The 20,798-nt window shown below is 40.8% G+C and overlaps 2 protein-coding genes across 2 annotated transcripts; both read left to right on the forward strand.

Moving 5' to 3' along the window:
- Nucleotides 1–238: 238 nt before the first annotated feature.
- Nucleotides 239–9,414, forward strand: LOC137610989 (serine/threonine-protein phosphatase PP1-beta catalytic subunit-like). The gene is made up of 8 exons (XM_068338922.1): nucleotides 239–300; nucleotides 3,094–3,225; nucleotides 5,635–5,865; nucleotides 5,950–6,054; nucleotides 6,150–6,221; nucleotides 6,843–6,994; nucleotides 7,464–7,598; nucleotides 7,719–9,414. Exons 1-8 carry the CDS (start codon nucleotides 249–251, stop codon nucleotides 7,821–7,823), a joined length of 984 nt encoding a protein of 327 aa, XP_068195023.1. The 5' UTR covers nucleotides 239–248; the 3' UTR covers nucleotides 7,824–9,414.
- A 949-nt stretch (nucleotides 9,415–10,363) lies between these two features.
- manea (mannosidase, endo-alpha) lies at nucleotides 10,364–19,181 on the forward strand. The gene is made up of 5 exons (XM_068339254.1): nucleotides 10,364–10,417; nucleotides 11,495–12,085; nucleotides 17,368–17,477; nucleotides 17,649–17,725; nucleotides 17,884–19,181. The coding sequence occupies exons 2-5, from the start codon at nucleotides 11,578–11,580 to the stop codon at nucleotides 18,515–18,517; spliced, it is 1,329 nt and encodes a 442-aa protein (XP_068195355.1). The 5' UTR covers nucleotides 10,364–10,417; nucleotides 11,495–11,577; the 3' UTR covers nucleotides 18,518–19,181.
- The last annotated feature ends 1,617 nt before the right edge of the window (nucleotides 19,182–20,798 follow it).

A 20,798-nucleotide genomic window follows, 5' to 3' on the forward strand; every position in this document is an offset into this window, starting at 1 on the left:
TTTTTTTTTTATTGATAAGTTTGATATTGACTTTTCTAATGTGGATATAATAGAGTGCATGTTGAATATAATTCATTTAGAGAAACACATTAAGTTTGTTCCCCTAAAGTCACGTATAAACTCTAATAAATACAGTATAAGCAGACTATCATCACGTCATGACTTCGATTACGACTATTTGCAACAGCGCCTCCCAGTGTTCGTAGGGAGAATGGTACCGGCCAACCCAATACCTCATCAGTTTGAAGATGGCGGAGGGTGAATTGAACGTGGATAGTCTCATCTCTCGGCTTCTAGAAGGTAATAGATTTCTACACAGTCTCTGGTTTTAAAACACAGTTAACTGTTTATGTTCACCGATCCTGCCTTACTAATGTTTCGTTAACCAACGCGTTGGCGTCAGGGGCTGTGTTAGCATTTAGGGCCACTTATAACGGCGTATTCCCGGCTAGCTTTGCTAACGTTACCCTTAGCTCCCCGTGTTTATAAACAGCGTAAACGGTGAACGCCTACATTTGTCACTTATCGCAGCAACACTTCTGTGACTTTAGCAGCGACGATTTATTGAATGGCGACACTGTATTTAGCCTGTAATTAACTTTCTGTCTGCTTTATTCAGGCTTTTGTATTTTCCCAAATTGACGTCTAGCTGTGTGTGGAACGGGAGGTGTTGGGACGCCTCTTGTGCTTTATGGCATACAGATGAAAACCGTATATTCACGCCTTAGAACTCCATTGCTATCTATTTCCTATAATGAGCACCGATCTCCACCTGCTGCCTGGCCTTCACTGTTCTGTTTTGCTGCACAAAATTGCTGCTGTTTCATCTTTTTCATGGTGGTGTTTTCATGGTTGAATTCCTGTCGGCGTCCTGGTTAAATTATTCCGATCTTGGGACAGACAGTCATCTGTTAACTGTGGCTAAGCTTTTAAATCAAACAAGAAAAAGTCGAAAAACCTCAAGAAAACAGATAATATGAGTGTTTGCCCCATAATATATATTTTTTTTCTGAGCTTTGCTTGGAATCCTGTCCTTTTTGCAATACCAGTGGCACCGATGTTTCAATTTTCCACCCCAGGACATTGTTTTAATTCTCTAGAGATCAACATCTGGAAAGTTTGGTGGCTCATCTATAGAAGATTAGTTCATTGTGGATTTTATTTTGTTTAGTTTTGTTGTGTTTTTTGCTCTCAAGAATATCTCTTGCAAGATTTACGCTGCTTTGCGAATTTAAACTTGCTCAAGTAAGTCAGTGAACATTTGCAGTGTTTTAGCATCTGGCTTGTGTTGTTACTAGTGTCTATTCAAGGAGTTCAATATTCTTGAGGTTTGCTGTATTCAGTAATAGAAAAGGAATGGATAGAATACTCTTGTCCTGTATTTTCATGCATTAGACCTAAGGTTTCTATTTGTTACTAGCGTGCTAAAAGCCTTTTGTGTTGGTTGCCCGCCTGCTCAAGAGAAGGCAGAGAGTTTTCTGTTCCCCTGTGAAATATCCTTTGAGTCAGACCGGCCCACGACGCCAGATTCAGCTGTCCTTGGCATACATTTCATCAGTATCGGTCAGGGAGGGATAAGATATTGACTCAGCACTTAAATGCACAGATTTGTTATTTATAGCTATGCTTGACAATTTTGTGACTGTAACTGACAGCATACGCTTTCTACACTTGTTGCACCTTTATGTCATCCTGTTGTCTGTCTGAATGCAATGAAGCATAGTGGGGCATAGTGAAGAGCAAGTACACAAAAGGAATAATTAACCAGGAAGATAGTGAAATATATAAAGTTTTTTTGAGTGTTACATCTTTTTGTAACATGCTTTGAGAAAAATGTGTTGTCTCGGGCTGGAACAATAAAGTTTCAATAATTCATGGATTTAAGACATTAGGAATGCTGTGTCACCCAGACTCGTTACACGATCACACACTTAAACACACCATGCTTTTAGTCTGTGATTGTTGTAAATTCCTGTCATTACTTCATTTCAGCCTTTGCCCCTCAGTGTTCTCAACGTAATCTAATTTTAAAGCACCAACTGCACAACACAGTACAGTGAGAGGTTCAGAGTTTAAAGCTAACCATTTAAACTCAACTCGCTCAGGTCTGATGAAAAGTAATACTGGTGCAGGCTTGGTATGGTATTGGGCATTACTACTCCTACTCCTACCATCTGTGAGGATCCTTAGTCCTCTGGTTATCATGCTTCTTCCAGATTATGTAGGATCAAATGAAAATGATACAGTGAAGGAGTCTGAATACAGCAATTAAGTAGCATGGATACACACGCATGCGCATTCATGTGTCCAATTTAGGAATTGCTCACCTTACCATTGGTTAACCCATTTGGAACACCTCATTTTTTTGGCCAGTCTCTCCTGTCAATCCTTAATAGAATGAAAGGAAAAGCTCTCTCAGTTTAACACGTATTGGTTTCAGAAGGCTCAGTTATCCTCCATCTGAATGTTTGGCGTGCATTTATTACGACGGTATCACCCAAATGGTTCATTGTTCCATCATTTCTCAGTCCCATGTTTCTGCTTCACTTATGTTTCACTCTCATTAGTGGTTCATCTAGAATCTCTCTTCTGCCAAACTGACAGTTTAGTAAAGTGCTACGCAATTGCCATTCATTACACATTTAATAATGAAAGCATGCATTACATCAGCAGATTTATATCTTCAGCCCAAATCTTCCACCCTTGTTTATCTTCAGCTTGTGTCTCTTTTTTTGTGTAACATGCAAATCTCACTCCACTTTTCATCGTTGTAAGATGAATCTTCAGTATGAACTGTGGCAGACTGCCAGAAAGTTCTTTTAGTTAACGATGCAACTACTGAAGCCAACAAACCCACACCAAATGCTGAAGATATGAGCTACTGTTGTCTCTGCAGTGGGTTTCTTAAGCAAGGCTAACATTAAGCATCTATTGTATGAGCTGCATTATTTCCACATTTCATCAGATAGTGAGATTGACTTGTGATTCTAATGTGTGTTTCCTCCCTCCTTGAAGTAAAACATAATATTTCTCATGCTGATGAGCTGACAATTGTCAGTAACAGTGATGACAAAACTTTTCTCTCTACACCAGTACGGGGATGCCGCCCAGGGAAGATAGTCCAGATGACAGAGGCAGAGGTTCGGGGCCTCTGCATCAAATCCAGGGAGATTTTCCTCAGCCAGCCCATCCTTTTGGAGCTCGAAGCACCCCTGAAGATCTGTGGTCAGTGTCGTTCAAGTCTGCCATTGTTTAAGCTGTCTCGGCCCATATCTTGTTTGTTTTTGCTATTCAGTAACCATAACCATAAAATAGACATTTCTTTTTAAAGCTTGAAGACTTTCCCCTTTGTTACCTGAGCAGATAACGGAGCCCTAGCCTGGGTTATATATTAATTCCCTGTTGCTCTCTAGATTATGTGGATATAATAGAAGGATACACATTTGGTCGTATCAAACAAAATAGCATACACTATTGTACATCAGATGAAAGTAGAACAAAAGGAGTGAGTATTCAAAAAAGGAACCGTTTCTCAAAAGTTGAAATGCTACCACTGGCTGGCTTCTGCACATCTCTGCACACTCCCACTTGCTTTCAGTGTAGTGCTTCAAATGTGAACAACTTTCAGCTAACTTAACATATGCACCAGACTTTTAAAATACAGTACACAAAGTACATAGCCTCAGGCCTGAATGCAGTTCATTTTCATACCAGTTACCTCCCACATGCATTTACTTTGAGATTGTTGTCATGTCGACTTAATACTGGAGGAAGATGGCAACATTTATATTTTAAGTGAACATCAAGACGACTGACAGGAATTTAATTTATCTCAATTAATGTTATTACTTTTCAGACAGGTTGTTTGAGATGAACATTCATATATTAGACATGAGACTGAGACTGCTGTCAAAACACCAGTTAATGTTTTTAATTATTTACTAAAGCCACATGGATCAGATTTGCATGTTTTTTGTCTCATGGAAGTTACCCTAAATGTCATGGATAAAAGTTTTGCCCAGCCAGCAGCTTTAGTTTGACTTTACCCTTTTATGAATTGAGTACCGGTAATTAGATTTTTTTATTGCAGTGTTGATGGCAGTCATGATGCTCAAACCCTCCGTGTGATGAAATGTTATATAGTAATTGTCTCATTAAAATGTTTTAGACAGATTACAGTGTGGTTGCATGTTAACCATAGTAAGACCAAATAACTGAAATCACATTTAATTGATTTGTTTACCTGTCGATTTTTACCAGCATGAGCACTATGCTTACTGAGCATGTGATTCTATTCTGCGGTGGCTACTTCATGATGTGTTTTGTGAAACTATGGACACAGCTCAGTGTTTTTTCCCAGACACATGGAACATCTTCAGTCAATTTCTTTAGAATTTTGTGAGTCTCTTATTCTAAATTTAATTATATAATAACTAAATCTTATATTTATATATAAAATACGGCCAACAGGACAAACAATTCAGAACTGTTCCTCAAATCATTCATTTGCACAGGAAAGAGTGCACAAAAAGACAACTATAGGTCTGTAGCCAAAACGTGTGATGCCACTTGTGGTTTAGTGGGCATTGGGAAATGAGGAAAATCATCCCAATGTTGGTTTTGATCTGAATTTTTACTTTTCGATAGTTATTTTCATCTCATACCCTGACAGTTACAGAGCTTAAAAAAACAGATTTATTTATTTTACTTTTGCTATTAAATATAGTTATGTTTTAATAGGACAGTGTTGTGAAATAATTCCTCGTGCACATGGATCAGTAAAAAACAGTTGAAAATGTGGTAGTGAGCATACTCGGCCAGCTGTTAGCTGTGCGACTCAAACCCACAGAATAACACCACATTCCTAACCTCAGGGAAAGGCAGCTTAGTGTATTTTTGAATTTATCCTTGACTATGAACGATACAGTGGGTTACGGCAAACCAATGGCATTTAATTTTTTCTTTCATCCCTCAATACTTGAATTAGAGTGTAAAGGGTGAACTCAAACAGGGGTGTGTCATCAAAACTTTAAAACCCTATTTTAAAACCTAGTTTCAAAAGTTTGTCTTTTTATGCACCCAAAATACAACTGTGTGTCCACCCAGCAGAAGAGAAAATGGCGATGCTTGTGCAACATATGCTGATGCTATATGAGGGTTATGGATCAGGTTGGAGTTATATGTTTTTGTGGGGAAATAGTGAAGAGCAAGTGTATGAATATGTTATTGTTGTAGCCTTTACGGTGGTCTGCAGTCATCTATGCCTGGAGCATTTACTCCAAATTAGAACAGCTCCTAAATTGGTGCACCAGGATATAAACGGAAGCAGGTCTTGGTTAGGTGAAAGAATAGTGAGAGAGTACCAGAGTAGGATTGACCTTGGATCCTGAGAGAATTGTTTAAATTAAAGCTGTAGATATATGTACATGTGTTTCTTTGTTTTTTAGTGTGTGTTTTTTAAATTTTTATTATTAACCTGGATGGCCACTATTCTGTCCTCGTATGTGTAAAGATTTGCCTCTACAAGTTAGGATTTATTTCTGGAAGTACTTCATGTGGACCAGCCTGTTCTTGTGATGCAGTAATTCAACTAATTTGATGTGTACCTTTTTGTTTTTATTGATACTTTTTTAGGTGATATTCATGGGCAGTACACAGATCTACTGAGGCTATTTGAGTATGGCGGCTTTCCTCCAGAGGCCAACTACCTGTTCCTGGGTGACTACGTGGATAGAGGAAAACAGTCCCTTGAAACTATCTGCCTCCTGTTGGCCTACAAGATCAAATACCCAGAGAACTTTTTCCTGCTCAGGGGCAACCACGAGTGCGCTTCCATCAACCGTATCTACGGGTTCTATGACGAGTGTTAGTGGAAAAAAGTCACTCTTATCACATTTATGCATAAACAGGTGTGAAGCACTAAGTATATATATTAATATGTTCCATCAGGCAAGCGCAGATTCAACATTAAGCTGTGGAAAACCTTCACTGACTGCTTTAACTGCCTCCCCATTGCTGCTATCATTGATGAGAAGATCTTCTGCTGCCATGGAGGTATCAAAATTGTTGGCATGTTTATCCTGGAACTTAAATAAAAAACCCATTGCTTTAAATAAATGTGTTGAAACTCCAATCAAAATCTATTTTAGGGCTGTCACCTGATTTGCAGTCAATGGAGCAGATCCGCAGGATCATGAGGCCAACAGATGTCCCTGATACAGGTACTGGATGTCAATTTGTTCTAATCTCCATGTGCATAATTAATACTGAACACATTCAATAAAAGTGGCGCGGCAGTGGCTCAGTGGTAAAGCGGGTCGTCCAATGTTCCAAGATCGGCGGTTTGATTCCCGCTCACACCCGAAAACACCCCGAGTGTAAGCTGACAGTGGGAGGTGTCAGCTCACCTCTGGCACACTCATAAGTTGCTCATTTGGACGCACCAAAGCAGGAGCTGCCCGCCACTCTACCTTCCCCTGCATGCTTACAGGCCCCTTGTGTGTGTGTTCAGGTCCTGTACACACACACACACATATATATATGTGTGTATATATATATATATATATATATATATATATATATATATATATATATATATATATATATATATATATATATACATACACACACATATACACACATATACACACACACACAGTATAAATGCATGTGACCAACTACAGCGTGCCACTAATTTCCCTTCAGGGATTAATTCAGTATGTAAAATAAAATAATAAAAAAACACACTTAATAAACTCTGTAGACCTTCTGATATATCTCAGCGTGGTTTTCTTCCCATTCTAATTGTGTGTCTCCATGTCACTCGTCTGAATTTGTCTCAGGCCTGCTTTGTGACCTGTTGTGGTCAGACCCAGATAAGGATGTACAAGGTTGGGGAGAGAATGACCGTGGGGTGTCCTTCACCTTTGGGGCAGATGTGGTCAGCAAATTCCTAAACCGCCATGACCTGGACCTCATATGCAGAGCCCACCAGGTAAATAACAAGGAATTAACACCAAACCTTTTCCTTTTTTTTGTTTTTTTGCTGAGTTAAGCCCACACTATCCTACTGCTATGACCTTTTTCGGTCCATACTTAATTCGTTGTCATTTCATTTAGGACTTGGCCATCATATTTCTTTTTGCTTAAAAAAAGAACAGATTTAGGAACTTATGTATAGAACTGAGAAACCACTTTTTGCATTTCAGACGTTGATGACTGAGATCTTTACCTAACTGAGATTGAAATGTATACCTTTTCCTGTTGACATCTTGTAAGAATTATTACTGCATTAACTGTTGATCTATTTTGGCTCATCCTTGGGTGTTGTATATTGATTCAGCCGTAGGTGGTTTTGTGCTCTTAACCTTGATAGCAGTGTTGGATTTTGAAACTCGCTGAAGATCTATTTCTTGACACCGATTGCTGTAGGCTGCAGAATAATGTCATGTGCCTTCTAACAGGTTGTAGAGGATGGATATGAGTTCTTTGCCAAACGCCAACTGGTCACCCTTTTCTCTGCCCCAAACTACTGCGGGGAGTTTGACAATGCAGGAGGCATGATGAGTGTTGACGAATCTCTCATGTGTTCCTTCCAGGTAATGTAAATGCTTCATAAGAATATTAATGCTGAGTGCTAATGATATTTGCCAAAATACATTTTTACAATTTCTCTCACACATGTACCCTTTCAAAATGTGATTCTTGTCTTTTTGAAGATCTTAAAACCCTCAGAGAAGAAGGCCAAGTACCAGTATGGCGGTGTAAATTCTGGTCGCCCTGTCACCCCACCCCGCACTGCCCAAGCCCCGAAGAAGAGGTGAACATGCAGCCTTATCTCTACTCCCTCCTTCTCATCTTGTTTATCCCTGGTCTGCCACCAACCCTGTAACCCCCTCTTTATAGTGAAGATACAGGGCTTACCTAATTGCTTTATCGTTTTTCCTCTTCCTTCCCCACTCAACCAATCCCTCCCCAACTCCACTGACTACTCTTTTTTTAATGTGTATGTGTACATAAACTTGCTGTGACCAATCTGTTTTATTTTATTATTTTGCTTGTTTGATGGTATTTTTGATATCAATACAAGATAGCCTTTTTTGTGCTTTTACTTCTACGCCGTTTGAGTTGAGTTCTGAGGTTCTGTGTTGTGTAGAGGGGCAAAGTGAGTTTGAAAGACAAAATGGTGTTCAGTTTCACACACAAAAAAGGAATCCTTCCTATGTTTTGTAAGGCACAGGCTTCTGTGCGAAGCAAAAATCCTTGGACACAAACAGAAGTAGCACTTTCACGTTCCAGTTTAACCATTTTAGCATTGCTGCATGTGCAGCAAACTTATAGTTGGACTGCACATGTGAGTATTTATGTACTGGACAAATGCTTCTCCCCAAGAGTAGCAAGGCATGTGATCCTCCAGCTATCGATTCCTCCCCTCCAATATTCTTACTCCAACACTCACACAATAAAATCCTGCTTCTCATAGAGAGTTACCGTAATTTATATTTTCCTGAGTTTATTTATCCCTTGTTCTCATTGAGATGATTTTATTACATTGTCCTCTTGATTCATTTTGGGAGCAACCGAGGTGTGGTCCTTGTACAGAAATTCGATTTGAATTTTTGTAAGGCCAATATTTTGAATGTAAACATACCGGAAAATAGGTGAACGAAAAGTGTTGACGAAGTTGACTTAGCCTGTGTGTTATAGGAAGAAAGCAGATAATGATGGAAATGAACAAATAGCATTGGGTGAAGTACTGCTAATTAATCTACATAAACCTGCACAATGTTAAATCATCAGAAAACGTCAAAATGCTATTCAGAAAAACAAATAAAAAGATTTGAATCGTTAATGTTGTGTCTATATAGCACACAACAAACTAGCAACATTCTGTGGTCTTTGAGGATTTATAATAAAATGCCAGCTATCCCGCTTTCATGTCCGGTCCTTTGGGAGACAGTCAGTAAACTGATGTCAGGAGGTGGGAGGACCAAGCTTTTCCTGCTCAGTGGTAATGGCACCACCTGGTGTATAAATTCTATAGTAGAAAATAGTCAGAATAATACAGAATGTTGTGAATTTCAAACAGCCTTTCATTCCACTGTCAATTCAAAACATGCCATTTATTACAAGAATTTGCTAATCAGCCATTAGCCTGGTTTGCAATTAAATTAAGTCTGCTGTGGATGAGATGACGCTGATCCATGGTGGAAAAATTTTTCTTTTGCTGTTGATGGTATTATGTTTTCTGTTGTATTTTAGCTTCTCTGTTCACTTTGATTACTTTTTCTCTTAATTTATTTCTTGATAATGATAATAAGAACCAATGAAGCATTACCAAAAGCTGTTTTGCAATTTGTACATTTTTGTTTGAAAGTCTATCAATTAAATAAAAATGGATGGAAACCAAAGTAATCATTGCTTGAATGTGTGTCTCTTTCTCTCCAATAAACTGGATTCATTGTAAAGTTACCATCACCACTACACTTTTCACTTCTTCACATGTTAGAAGAAGACCGAGGTCTTCTTCTTCTGTACCTTTCCGCTTGACCCGTTAGGGGTTGCCACAACCATGTCAGCCTATCTTCTGCATCCTCCTCTGTCACACCACCGGCCCTCATCACTCCAACACTGCATCCATACACCTTCTCTTTGGTCTTTCTCTTCTCTTACCTTTCTCTGCCCTCTGATCTGGTAGCTCCATCCTCAGCATCCTTTTAACAATATACGTATATCTTTCCTCTGGACACGTTCAAAACATCCAAGTCTGCTCTATAACTTCGTCTCCAAAATATTTCACCTTGACTGTTCGACTGATGAACTCATTTTTGATCCTATCCAACCTGATCACTCCTAGAGGGAACCTCAACATCTTCTGCTACAACGCATACACACACACACACAACACACACACACACACACACACACACACACACACACACACACACACACACACACACACACACACACACACACACACACATACCTACAAGTAAAACAAAAACAAAAAAAATCAGCCCTTCCTTTGATGAAGTACTTAACTAAACCATGAACACATTAATGGGCCAATACTCGTAGTTGAATTATATATTTATTTGTGCTACTTGTATTTCTTCAATGTGGTTTTGCTATTTTTGCTTCAAGAACAGAGCAACTCTGCATACATGCCCTACGTACATTGTGGTATAAATTAAGTGGTTCCCCGAATGAGGATCGTAGTACACTACTGTATACTGTATTAGTAGTATATCTTGTAGTACATCTTCCTAACTGCATGGCGGCGACATATTTTGAAAACCCTTCCTGGACCGCTGAGTGGAGCTGACGTCAGCATTCTACAGACCATGGAGGGTCACGTGCCCGGATGTTTACTTATTTGTGACGTTTCCCAGACCGGACTGCAAAATCAGTGATACAGGTGCGTGATCGTTATTTTGCGTTTCATGAAATGAAAAGAAACCATATATATAGATATATCTATATAGACTTTGCATATTGTTTAATACTTAACATTACGGTGTAAATACGGTTTAGTGGCTCGAAATAAAAACAATTTCGGAACATAGAGCCCAGTTTTTTGCGGCTCAGGTTGTCCATCAATGCAGAGTTGAACTTGGCTAGTCTTGTTAGCTTGCTTGTGTTATGTCTCCAGGACTTGCTTAAATATGGTGGATGAGTGAATATAGTAAAGTGAGCTTTTTTGTTGCTACCTGTGTTGTTTTCCAGGATAGTTTTCTGTTATTAAAACACTATTTGAATATCTGATTTTACACCTGATTTTACGTCCGTTGTGTTGTGGGTACCACTGGGTGTGTGTATAGGTGTGCAAGTGTGCACATAGTATTGTGGAATGATGCACCCGGATGCTTCCAGGATCTGAATTGCACAGTTAGACCATATTACCTCTAGCAGATGCCATGTTATTCCAAATATTTGTGCTCTTTCATACAGATGGGCTGGGGTTTGTTTTTTTTCAAGGGAGAGGTAAATTTGGATACGGTGGATACAGTCAAAATTTAGTGAACACATTGTGTTTTCATGGTTGAGGCTACTTGAAGAAATATCAGTGAAGTGGCAACTAAACCTCACCTTAATCATGTTATCTCAAAAGGCACACCAAATATAGCTCTAGAATCGCAGGTGCATTTTAAATTCCTCAGTAATGCATACCGAAATAGAGCAATTGGATCAAATTAGATACATGTTCAGAAGACTACTATCACATTTAAAAAAAATAAGCCAAAATTTTTTTTGTATGCGCAAATATTGATTTTGTTGGTCAGACAAAATGAGATACTGCAAAAGATCACAGTGGGCTCTGGGAATTTGTGTTATTGTTTGAGCATTATTGAGCACAAAATATGTATATTAATGAATAAATGACAGACCAACCAAATATATGATAAGCTGCCAAGTGAAGACAATAACAGGCAACGTCAACCCCTTAAGGTGCTTGTAATACACTCTTTTATCCTTTGTTTCTTCATCTCTCCAGGTCGAGACTCATCTCATCAAAGGACAGGCCTCCACTGCTGTCTCAAAAATGAGCTGAGTGTGTCTTAAGCAGTACTTGGAAGAATGGCAAGGTTTAGGCGCAAGACTTGCATTCCATTAATTGCATTGGTGTTGCTTGTGCTCATAATCACCATGGTTTTGAAGATGCTTACACCGGAGGACTCTCCTTTTGGTGCCCCTTTTGATGTGGAGATGATCATGGACAGAAAAAATAAGATGCAAAGAGAATACAAAAATAAAGTAGACCAGATCAAATTTAATGCCTCTTCTGAGTACCATAAAGATACAGAACTGGCAGCTATACTGAGGAAGTTCCCTCCTCCAAATTATAATTTCCATGCCTTCTACTACCAATGGTATGGAAACCCCAAGTTTGATGGAAAATACATTCACTGGAACCACGAGCAACTACCACACTGGGACGTTAAGGTAGCCCAGGAGTATCCACAGGGGAAGCACAACCCACCTGAGGACATTGGGTCCAATTTCTATCCCTTTTTAGGGGCCTACAGTTCCAGGGATCCTGTGGTTATTGCTGATCATATGCAGCAGCTGCGTACAGCAGCAATTGGTAGGATTAACTACAGGCTGTGGAATTATTTATTTAGTTGTAGCTCATCTTTTTCCTCTGAGACCATTTTGCAAGTATGTCATGACTCTTTGATATCATACTAGTCCTGGATCATATGATCCAAGTCAACTGATCTTTTGCAGTTGGCTCTTCTTGTTTCCTCACTGACGCACTTACCTTATGCAAAGAAACTTGACAGACGTTTTTTTTAAATTAATTTTGCTAGCTTGGGAGTTTCATTTCAGCAGGAATATATTCAGTGTTATCAGCCAGAGCAGCCCCTTTAATAAGGTAGCCATGTGACCAAGGCAAGCATCCTGACATGCGTTAAGATTGAATTATAGACAGATGTGGTCAAAAAAATCTGGTAATTTTCCAAAATGAAAGGTTCACAAGCAGATAATAAATAGAAATAATGTAAGTTATGTACAACATAACTTAATGTTTCCACTTTAAGTTATTTGATTAAATTGTGGCTGTTCACCACTGTCCTCATGACTCAATTCCATATCCAGCTTGGCTCTACCTCTTTGTTTTGCATGCCCGCATGTAGGGTAGTGTGATTATTTAGGGAATGGAGAGGTAGTGGTCATCCAGCCCTTCATATGGCCCTCCCACACAGTTTTGGGTAATAAACATACTTTATCCATGCAGTTTGTTATTTTTTGTGTTCTATTGTGTTTTCCAAGTCAGGTCAGATTTGATTTGTCACTACAAAATAGTACCAAATAACAGGCTTGTGTATTACTGGAACTTCACTAGAGAAGTTTGTCAATGCTAAATATTGATGGCTGCACAGAGTTCTAAAATCGGGCTGGCTGAGGAGCAGATGGAGTGTTTATTTGGGCTAATGCAAATGACATGTAAAAATCATTATATAAAAAGATTTGGGCCTTTATCCATCCATCCATCTTCAATCGCTTATCCGGGGCTGGGTCAAAGGGGCAACAGTCTCAAGAGGGATACCCGTACTTCCTTCTCCCCAGACACCTTTCCAGCTCCTCTGGGGGGATCCTGAGGCGTTTCCAGGCCAGCCAAGAGACAGAGTCCCTCCAGTTTGTCCTTTCGGTCATGACGCGAAAGTCATGATGCAAAGCTCATGACCATAGGTGAGGGTAGGAACGTAAATTGACCGATAAATCGGAGCTTCATCTTGCGACTCAGCTGCGGCATCTGTCAATCTCACGTTCCATCCTTCCCTCACTTGTGAACAAGACCCCAGGATACTTAAACTCCTCTTGGGGCAAAGACTCTCCAAGATCTGAAGAGGGCACACCACACTTTTCAGGTCGAGAACCATGGTCTCAGATTTAGGGTTGCTGATCCTCATCCCACTCCCATCCCACTCACCTGCAAACCGTCCCAGCGCACGCTGAAGATCCAAGTTTTCTGAGGCCTACAGGACAACGTCGTCTGCAAAAAGCAGAGATGAAATCCTTTGGTCCCCAAACCGGACTCCCTCTGGATCCTGACTGAGCCTAGAAATTCTGTCCATAAAGTTTTCAAACTTTATGGACAGGGACCGGTCATACAGGGACCGGACAACACTCAACAAAAGGGCCCCGGCCCCCATACTCCCAAAGCACTCTCCACAAGATGCCACGAGGGACATGATTGAATGCCTTCTCTAGACTTACAAAACACATGTCGACTGGTTCTGCAAACTCCCACAATCCCTCAAGCGCTCAATGGAGAGTGTAAAGCTGGTCCAGTGTACCGCGGCCGGGACGAAAATTTCTCCTAAATCTGCGGTTCGACTATTGGTCATCCTCGTTTACAGTACCCTGGAATAGACTTTCCCCTGGAGGCTGAGGAGGGTTATCCCCCTATAGTTGGAACACACATTCCGGTCCCACTTTTTGGAAAGAGGGACCGCCGCCCCGGTCTGCCAATCCAGCAGTACTGTTCCCAACTGCCATGCGATGTTACAGAGACGTGTCAACCATGACAGTCCCTGAACATCCAAAGACTTGAGGTACTTGGGGCGAATCTCATCCACCCCTGGTGGTGTAACCAAGGTGTTTGGCAACCACCACAGTGACTTCAGCTTAGGTGATGGACGAGTCTACCTCTGAGACCTCAGCCTCTGCTTCCTCTGTGTAAGACATGGAAGAGGGATTTAGGAGATCCTCGAAGTATTCTTTAAACTGCCTGACAATATCAGCAGTCGAGGTCAGCAGCTCTCCACCTCTACTGTAAACAGTGTTGACTGTATATCACTTTCCCCTCCTGAGGCTCTGAATGGTGTGCCAAAATTTCTTTGAGGCTGACTGATAGTCCTCCTCCATGGCCTCCACAACTGCTCGAGCTGCAGAACGCCTGGCCTGCCTGTACTTGTCAGCTGCCTCCGGAGTCCTACAATTCAACAAGATTTGATAGGACTTCTTCAGCTTGACGGCATTCCTTACTTCCGGTGTCGGGGGTTACCGCCGCAACAGGCACCAGAGACCTTGCGACCACAGCTTCGAGCAGGCGCTTCGACAATGGAGGTGGAAAACATGGTCCCCTCCGGCTCAATGTCCCCAGCCTCCTGCGGGATCTGAGAGAAGCGGTGGCGGTGGGAGTTAAAAGACCTCACTGTCAGGGTTCTGCCAGGCGTTCCAAAAAAACTTTCAAAACACTTTTTGGGCCTGCTAGTCACAGTTTGCCCATAATGAACACCTTATTCAACCACAGGGATGTCCATAGGGGCACATGGCACCAGGACACCCTAGGCTTGAGGTTGATGATTGACTTTGTTGTCATATCATCAGACCTCCAACCACGTGTGTTGGACACTTGGGTGAAGAGAGGGGCAGAGCTGTCAACCAATCACCACATGGTGGTGAGATGGATCTGCTGGCAGAGCAGGGGGCCGGACAGACAGATTTTGGGCCTCTGACAGGCTGTAAATCATACATGTGCAAGGCTTATTGTGAAAATTATTTTACAATTGCATTTATTTCATAAAATTAAATGTATAGTTCAAACATGTTTTGGCAGGCAGTCTTACAATGTGTAATGGGCAGCACATGGCCCCCATTCTGCCTAAAAAAACAATTATGCTAATGAAGTTTTAACAATGTGAAAAACTAATGAAGTGGAGTTCATGACTAAATTTTTAAGTTCAGTCAAAGCTGATGCCAACCTAAATAAGATTATATAATGATGATATACGTTGCATATGCAAAGTCCATCAAACCATCTTCCACTGCTTAACCGGAGTTGGGTCACAGGGGCAGCAGCAGCTTCAACAGGGAGCCCCAAGCTTCCCTTTCCCTGGCCACATCCACCAGGTCTGACTGGGGGATCCCAAGGTGTTCCCAGGCTGGTGTTGAGATATAATACCTCCACCTGGTCCTGGGTCTGCCCCAAGGTCTTATCTCAGCTGGACGTGCCAGGAACACCTGGCAGGGAGGCATCTGCACCAGATGCCCAAACCACCTCAGCTGACTCCTTTCGATGCAGAGGAGCAGCGACTCTACTCTGAGCTCCTCGCAAATAGTAGTTGTTCTCATCTTTTCATTAAGGGAGACACCAGCTATCTGCCTGAGAAAGACCATTTCTGCCGCTTATAGCCGCAATCTCATTCTTTCAGTAATGACCTATCGCTCATGACCATAGGTGAGGGTAGGAACGAAGATTGAACGGTAGACAGAGAGCTTTGCCTCTCGACTTAACTCCCTCTTTGTGGCAACAGCACCGTAAATGGAATGCAATACCGCTCCTGATGCCCCAATTCTCCGTCCAATCTCACGCTCCATTGTTCCCTCACTTGTGAACAAGACCTCAAAATACTTAGACTCCTTCACTTGTGGAAGAACCCCATTCCCCACTCGGAGAAAGTAACCCACCAACTTCCTGCTAAGGACCATATGCAGCAGGAAGCATATGCAAAGTTTGCTGAATAAACCAGGGCTTCGAAATGGTTCATGGAACGAAAACAAAAACCAGAAACTCTTGGTATTTTTCCAGGAACAGAACCGAAAACTTTGTTTTTAAATGTTCCAAAATAGAAAATAATTGTAACCGGTTAATACCGAGGTTTTTTTTAATTTTTGAAAAAATATGACCTCATGTTTCCCTTCCTGTCATTCACTCAATGCATGATGAAGGAGAAGATAAGTTGAGGCATATCACCAGCAGTCAAGGAAAAGGCAGTCCCCCAACTTGATTATATTCATAACACTGTGACTGCAGTTTGTCAGTCTTAAAAGATTTTTGATTTGGACATTAACGCATTGGCTGCCAGTCATTTTCAGTGCAGTGTGTTCCCGTACTTCCAGTGCTTTGTAACAATCTACTTCGGTGAACTTCCTCCGACACTCCAGACATTTATCTGTGTTTTCTTTCCGGTCTTGACTGATCACAAGATGCTTCGTTCAGAACGACACATGTTCGCTTCTTGGTGAGGTCTGACAAGCAAGGTCTGACAAGGTCTGACAAGCTGCTGCATCATAAGATGCAGCAGCTTCTCCATCTTCCTCTGACTCTCCATCCTCTGTTCCGTAACTGGATCAGTGCTGTTGTGCTGTTTATTGTTGGGACATATCTACAGTATGTAAACTAATTGCTTTAATTGCCAATTTTAGAGTACTAAAGCTACCTTCTTATTTATATTTACAAGGAACATTATTAACCGGTTTGGAAACTATATTTTTTTGTTCTAACCAGTTCAGGAACTTCCGTTCATGGGTGGAGTGTAAAACCGGAAACATTATAATTCTGTTTCTGTTCAAAACAAACCAATTGGCAAAAAATTCTGGTTCAAAGACCTGGAATAAACACAAGCATATAAAGATCTAAATAGTATTAACTGGATTCAAAAATGATATTGAACGATACAAGACTTAGTTACTTTAAGCTGTAGTAACTTCCTGTCTAGCAGAAAACTGTCAAAGTATTAGAACTAGTTAAGCTGTGTTGTGTTAAGCTGAATACAAAACACAAATGAACAAAAAATTCGTAATTCCCATTGATGGATTTTTGTGGGAGGCCTGGACTGTGTGATAAACCACACAATAGGAGAGTCACATTAATTGTGTGTATGTAGGTGTGCAGGTTTGTGTGCCTTTCAGCATTGAAACCCTACAAAAGAAGCCTTCAACAGTTACTCCCAGTTATGTTCTTATTTATATTCTCAAATTACAGAACATATTGCAGATTTTTTTTCAATATTGTGTATGTCTAACCAATTCATTGACTTAGAAAAATTAAGAATGGTCTTGCATCATCCTATATATCATGTATAAATTAGTGTTCATTCTGTTTCAAGGTTCATACTTGTAAATGTTTTCTCCCAGGTGTCATAGCTGTTTCCTGGTATCCTCCCAATATGAATGATGACAACGGTGAATCAGTGGATGAACTTATGCCTTTGCTTCTAGACAAGGCTCATAAATACAATATTATGGTCAGTGGATACATAAAAATGAGTTTTGTAACCTTTTCTGTTTGGTTACATACTGTGAATGGATAGAGTTGCTTTGAAATGTTTAATATTCATAAGATTTAGTATTGATTATTTACAATTGAAAGGGATTATTTTCTTTTATTATTGTTTTTTGTCATTTTTGTCATACAGGTCGCATTTCACATTGAACCGTACAAAGGAAGAAATGAAGTCAACATGTTCTCTAATGTAAAATACATCATTGATAAGTGAGTACTGCTGTGTTTCTTTGGCAACGTGACTTTACTCGCCCTCTAAAGATTACTCTTATAATTCCACGTAATTATCAAGTTTGCATTTATCTGTCATGCTGTTCCTGCTCAACTTTCCTTATTTTGCTTATTTCTCTTTTGTCATGCTACCTCAGATATGGAGTGCACCCTGCTTTCTTCAAGTACCGGACAACCAATAACAGGCGGCTTCCACTTTTTTATGTTTATGACTCATATCTACTCAACTCAGATCAGTGGTCCAAGCTGCTAAAGCACACAGAGAGTAACAGCATCAGGCATACGCCATATGATGCCATCTTCATCGCTTTGCTGGTTGAGGAGAGACATAAGAGGGACATCCTGACTTCCGGTTTTGATGGTGTCTACACCTACTTTGCTACAAATAGATTTTCATATGGGTCCACTCAGAAGAACTGGGCTTCTATTAAAGCTTTTTGTGAAAATAACAATTTGTTATTCATACCAAGCGTGGGCCCAGGGTATATTGACACAAGCGTTCGACCCTGGAATTTCCAGAACACTCGAAACCGCATCAATGGCAAATACTATGAAAACTCACTGAGCGCAGCATTACAAACAAAGCCCGATTTTATTTCTATAACATCATTTAATGAATGGCATGAGGGAACACAGATTGAAATGGCACTTCCTAAAACAGGTACAAGGGTGTATTTGGACTACCTTCCGAATAAACCTGTGATCTATTTGGAGATAACTCGCAAATGGGGTGTGATATTCAATGTTGAACGACAAAAGTGGAAGGAGTGATCTCATTTAAGTCTTGCTTCCTTATTTACACTACACTATTTCCTTTTAGTGGCAATACCTGTGTATGAGTACTAATCTCCAGTTGTTAATATTGCTAGGTGATAAGAGCTGATTTTCCGTGCTGGAAAGAGATTTTACCTTACAGACCATCTTCTTTAAACTTGATGACCATTACGCTTAATAGAAATACATATTTTAACCGGTTTACAACACCTCAGTCTGCACACCCCACATACATTTTACCCACACCCAAAGTTTTTTATCCTGAAAATGGTGGCCTCTCAGTGCTATACTGGTGTACTTTACTCTGTCTCACGCTCTGCATAAATGCAATGAAGGCATTGGGGGTTTGTGTTGCTGGTCCTTTGACAGCTGAGATAATTGCAACTTTGAGTTGTTCACCTTGGTCTTCTGGCCTTTTTTTCCTGACAGTAAACAACAGTCATAGTCTTAAACAAAATGGGATTTCAGTTGTTAAAGTTAGCTCAAAGCACATGCGATGCGCGACTTCTCACCCGGGGGATACCCTGCCTCTTGACCGCAGCCAGCAGGGATAGGATCCAGCAAGAACTGTGTATCTTCGCTAAACGACTGGAGACATAATTACAGTGTCTCATCTTCAAGAAGATGAATGAATGAATGAATAAATTCTAAAAGTATTGAACATACTGTGTATTCTGACTCTTGTTCAACCTATACCTGAGCGTTTTCCTGTGAAGCTCTGACTGGACTGTAGAAACGTCTACCGTCTGGAAAAGATTTCCATTACTCAATAGGTGAGTTTATGACAAGTTACGCTTTTATTGTTGTCGTGCATCAACATCAGTTACTTTCAAACACGACACAAATACCAACATATAACAGCTGCAGGATGAACCACCTGCATATCCAACAATACATTCTGAGTGAACCCGAAACCGCCTTGCTGTGCGGCAAAAGTGCAAAATACTGCTCTGCCGTGCGGCCCCAGTCAGGGACTTTGTTTAGGTCAAATTGTCATTTCTGGGTAGAGTTTCCTGTTTTTCATGGACTTGTGGCCTTGGTTTCATGAGGGGAGATGTCAGTCATGCTTTTGGAAAGAAAAAGCTCCCAGTTGTTGAATGATTAAACTTTTACTTGTAAAAACACTTCAGCCCATCACTCATGCTCAGTGCTTGCTGATAGTAAATTGTTTAAAATGAAACATTTTGTGTGTATCTTATCACTGTGCTACAAAAGTAGGTGCTTCTGCTGTTTAGAACCCTTGTTCATCAACTTATTGGTGAGTGTATTACTTTGACTCCCTTCTTCCCAAGGAAAAGTGCGTCGCCCCCCTTTTGCTGTCCCTAGCAAATACTATGGGTGACCAACCTGCGTTTGTAGTTTCAGATCCTACCGTTGATGAGCTCCTGGTACTGCTATATATTTCTATTTACTTTACCCTTCCCTATTAGCTCTGGGATAGTACTATCTTATTTCTTTCAGTGAATGACACGCCATCACATTTAACAACGTACGTTTATTTGTCCACACACAGAACACATGACATTATCACAAAATTCAACAATATAAAACAAAAACAGTCCCAACAGATACTGAAATAAAATTTACTCTAAGCCGGCTCTTTATCTCCTCCGTCTCCTCCGCGCGTTTCTCTCCTCCTCTCCTCTCCTCTCGCTGGTGATGTCCGATTTGTTCCGGAGCTCCGATAAACGCCCCGGACTCGGTGGGCGTTCCCGTGTGAAGCACCGCTTCAAACGTGGAGAGACCACGTGACTGATGACATTTGGCACACAAGTGCGCCGAAACACTAAGCGCCCCATTCACCAGGGGACGCAGTTTAGTAGTCAATGGGTAATCTGAAACACCGGCCGGTCACAGACGTGTCAAAAATGGATGAAACAGCGCGGTGCGCTGCCAGTCGTGTCAGTATCCTTGGAATTGATCACAAAGTAGATTTTAATTTCTGAGAAACTTATTTTCAGGCTCTGTTTTCTGGGCTCATCGAGCGTTGACTGGTTGCAGTGGAGAACCCCGCCAAAGAGGGCGTCCACATTGTCAATGAATGGGGCGCCTATTACTGAAACAGTTTTCGGCACAATTGTCGCAAACGGTTCGAATCCCCATGGATCGCCATTCAGACATCAATACCTCTCGCATGTGCTCCCCGATCTTCCGGGCACTTGACCCTTTCCCCGCGCCCCATTGGTTCATGAAACCCACCGTATGTTTGCAGGTTAGTCTCTCTGTGTGTAAAAATTAAACAACGAATTTCCTCCAACCTGAATTAAACATTTTAACA

Source organism: Antennarius striatus, chromosome 17, assembly GCF_040054535.1.
Source record: "Antennarius striatus isolate MH-2024 chromosome 17, ASM4005453v1, whole genome shotgun sequence".
In the NCBI taxonomy this organism is placed as follows: Eukaryota; Metazoa; Chordata; class Actinopteri; order Lophiiformes; family Antennariidae; genus Antennarius; species Antennarius striatus.

What these genes read in the sequence shown, in the direction of transcription:
- LOC137610989 (XM_068338922.1), top strand. Translation starts at nt 249, where the DNA reads ATGGCGGAGGGTGAATTGAACGTGGATAGTCTCATCTCTCGGCTTCTA. An exon ending in AACAGATGTCCCTGATACAG is followed by an intron (nt 6,222 to 6,842) that starts GTACTGGATGTC and finishes AATTTGTCTCAG; the next exon opens with GCCTGCTTTGTGACCTGTTG. An exon ending in TCATATGCAGAGCCCACCAG is followed by an intron (nt 6,995 to 7,463) that starts GTAAATAACAAG and finishes GCCTTCTAACAG; the next exon opens with GTTGTAGAGGATGGATATGA.
- manea (XM_068339254.1), top strand. Translation starts at nt 11,578, where the DNA reads ATGGCAAGGTTTAGGCGCAAGACTTGCATTCCATTAATTGCATTGGTG. An exon ending in GCTGCGTACAGCAGCAATTG is followed by an intron (nt 12,086 to 17,367) that starts GTAGGATTAACT and finishes GTTTTCTCCCAG; the next exon opens with GTGTCATAGCTGTTTCCTGG. An exon ending in GTAAAATACATCATTGATAA is followed by an intron (nt 17,726 to 17,883) that starts GTGAGTACTGCT and finishes ATGCTACCTCAG; the next exon opens with ATATGGAGTGCACCCTGCTT.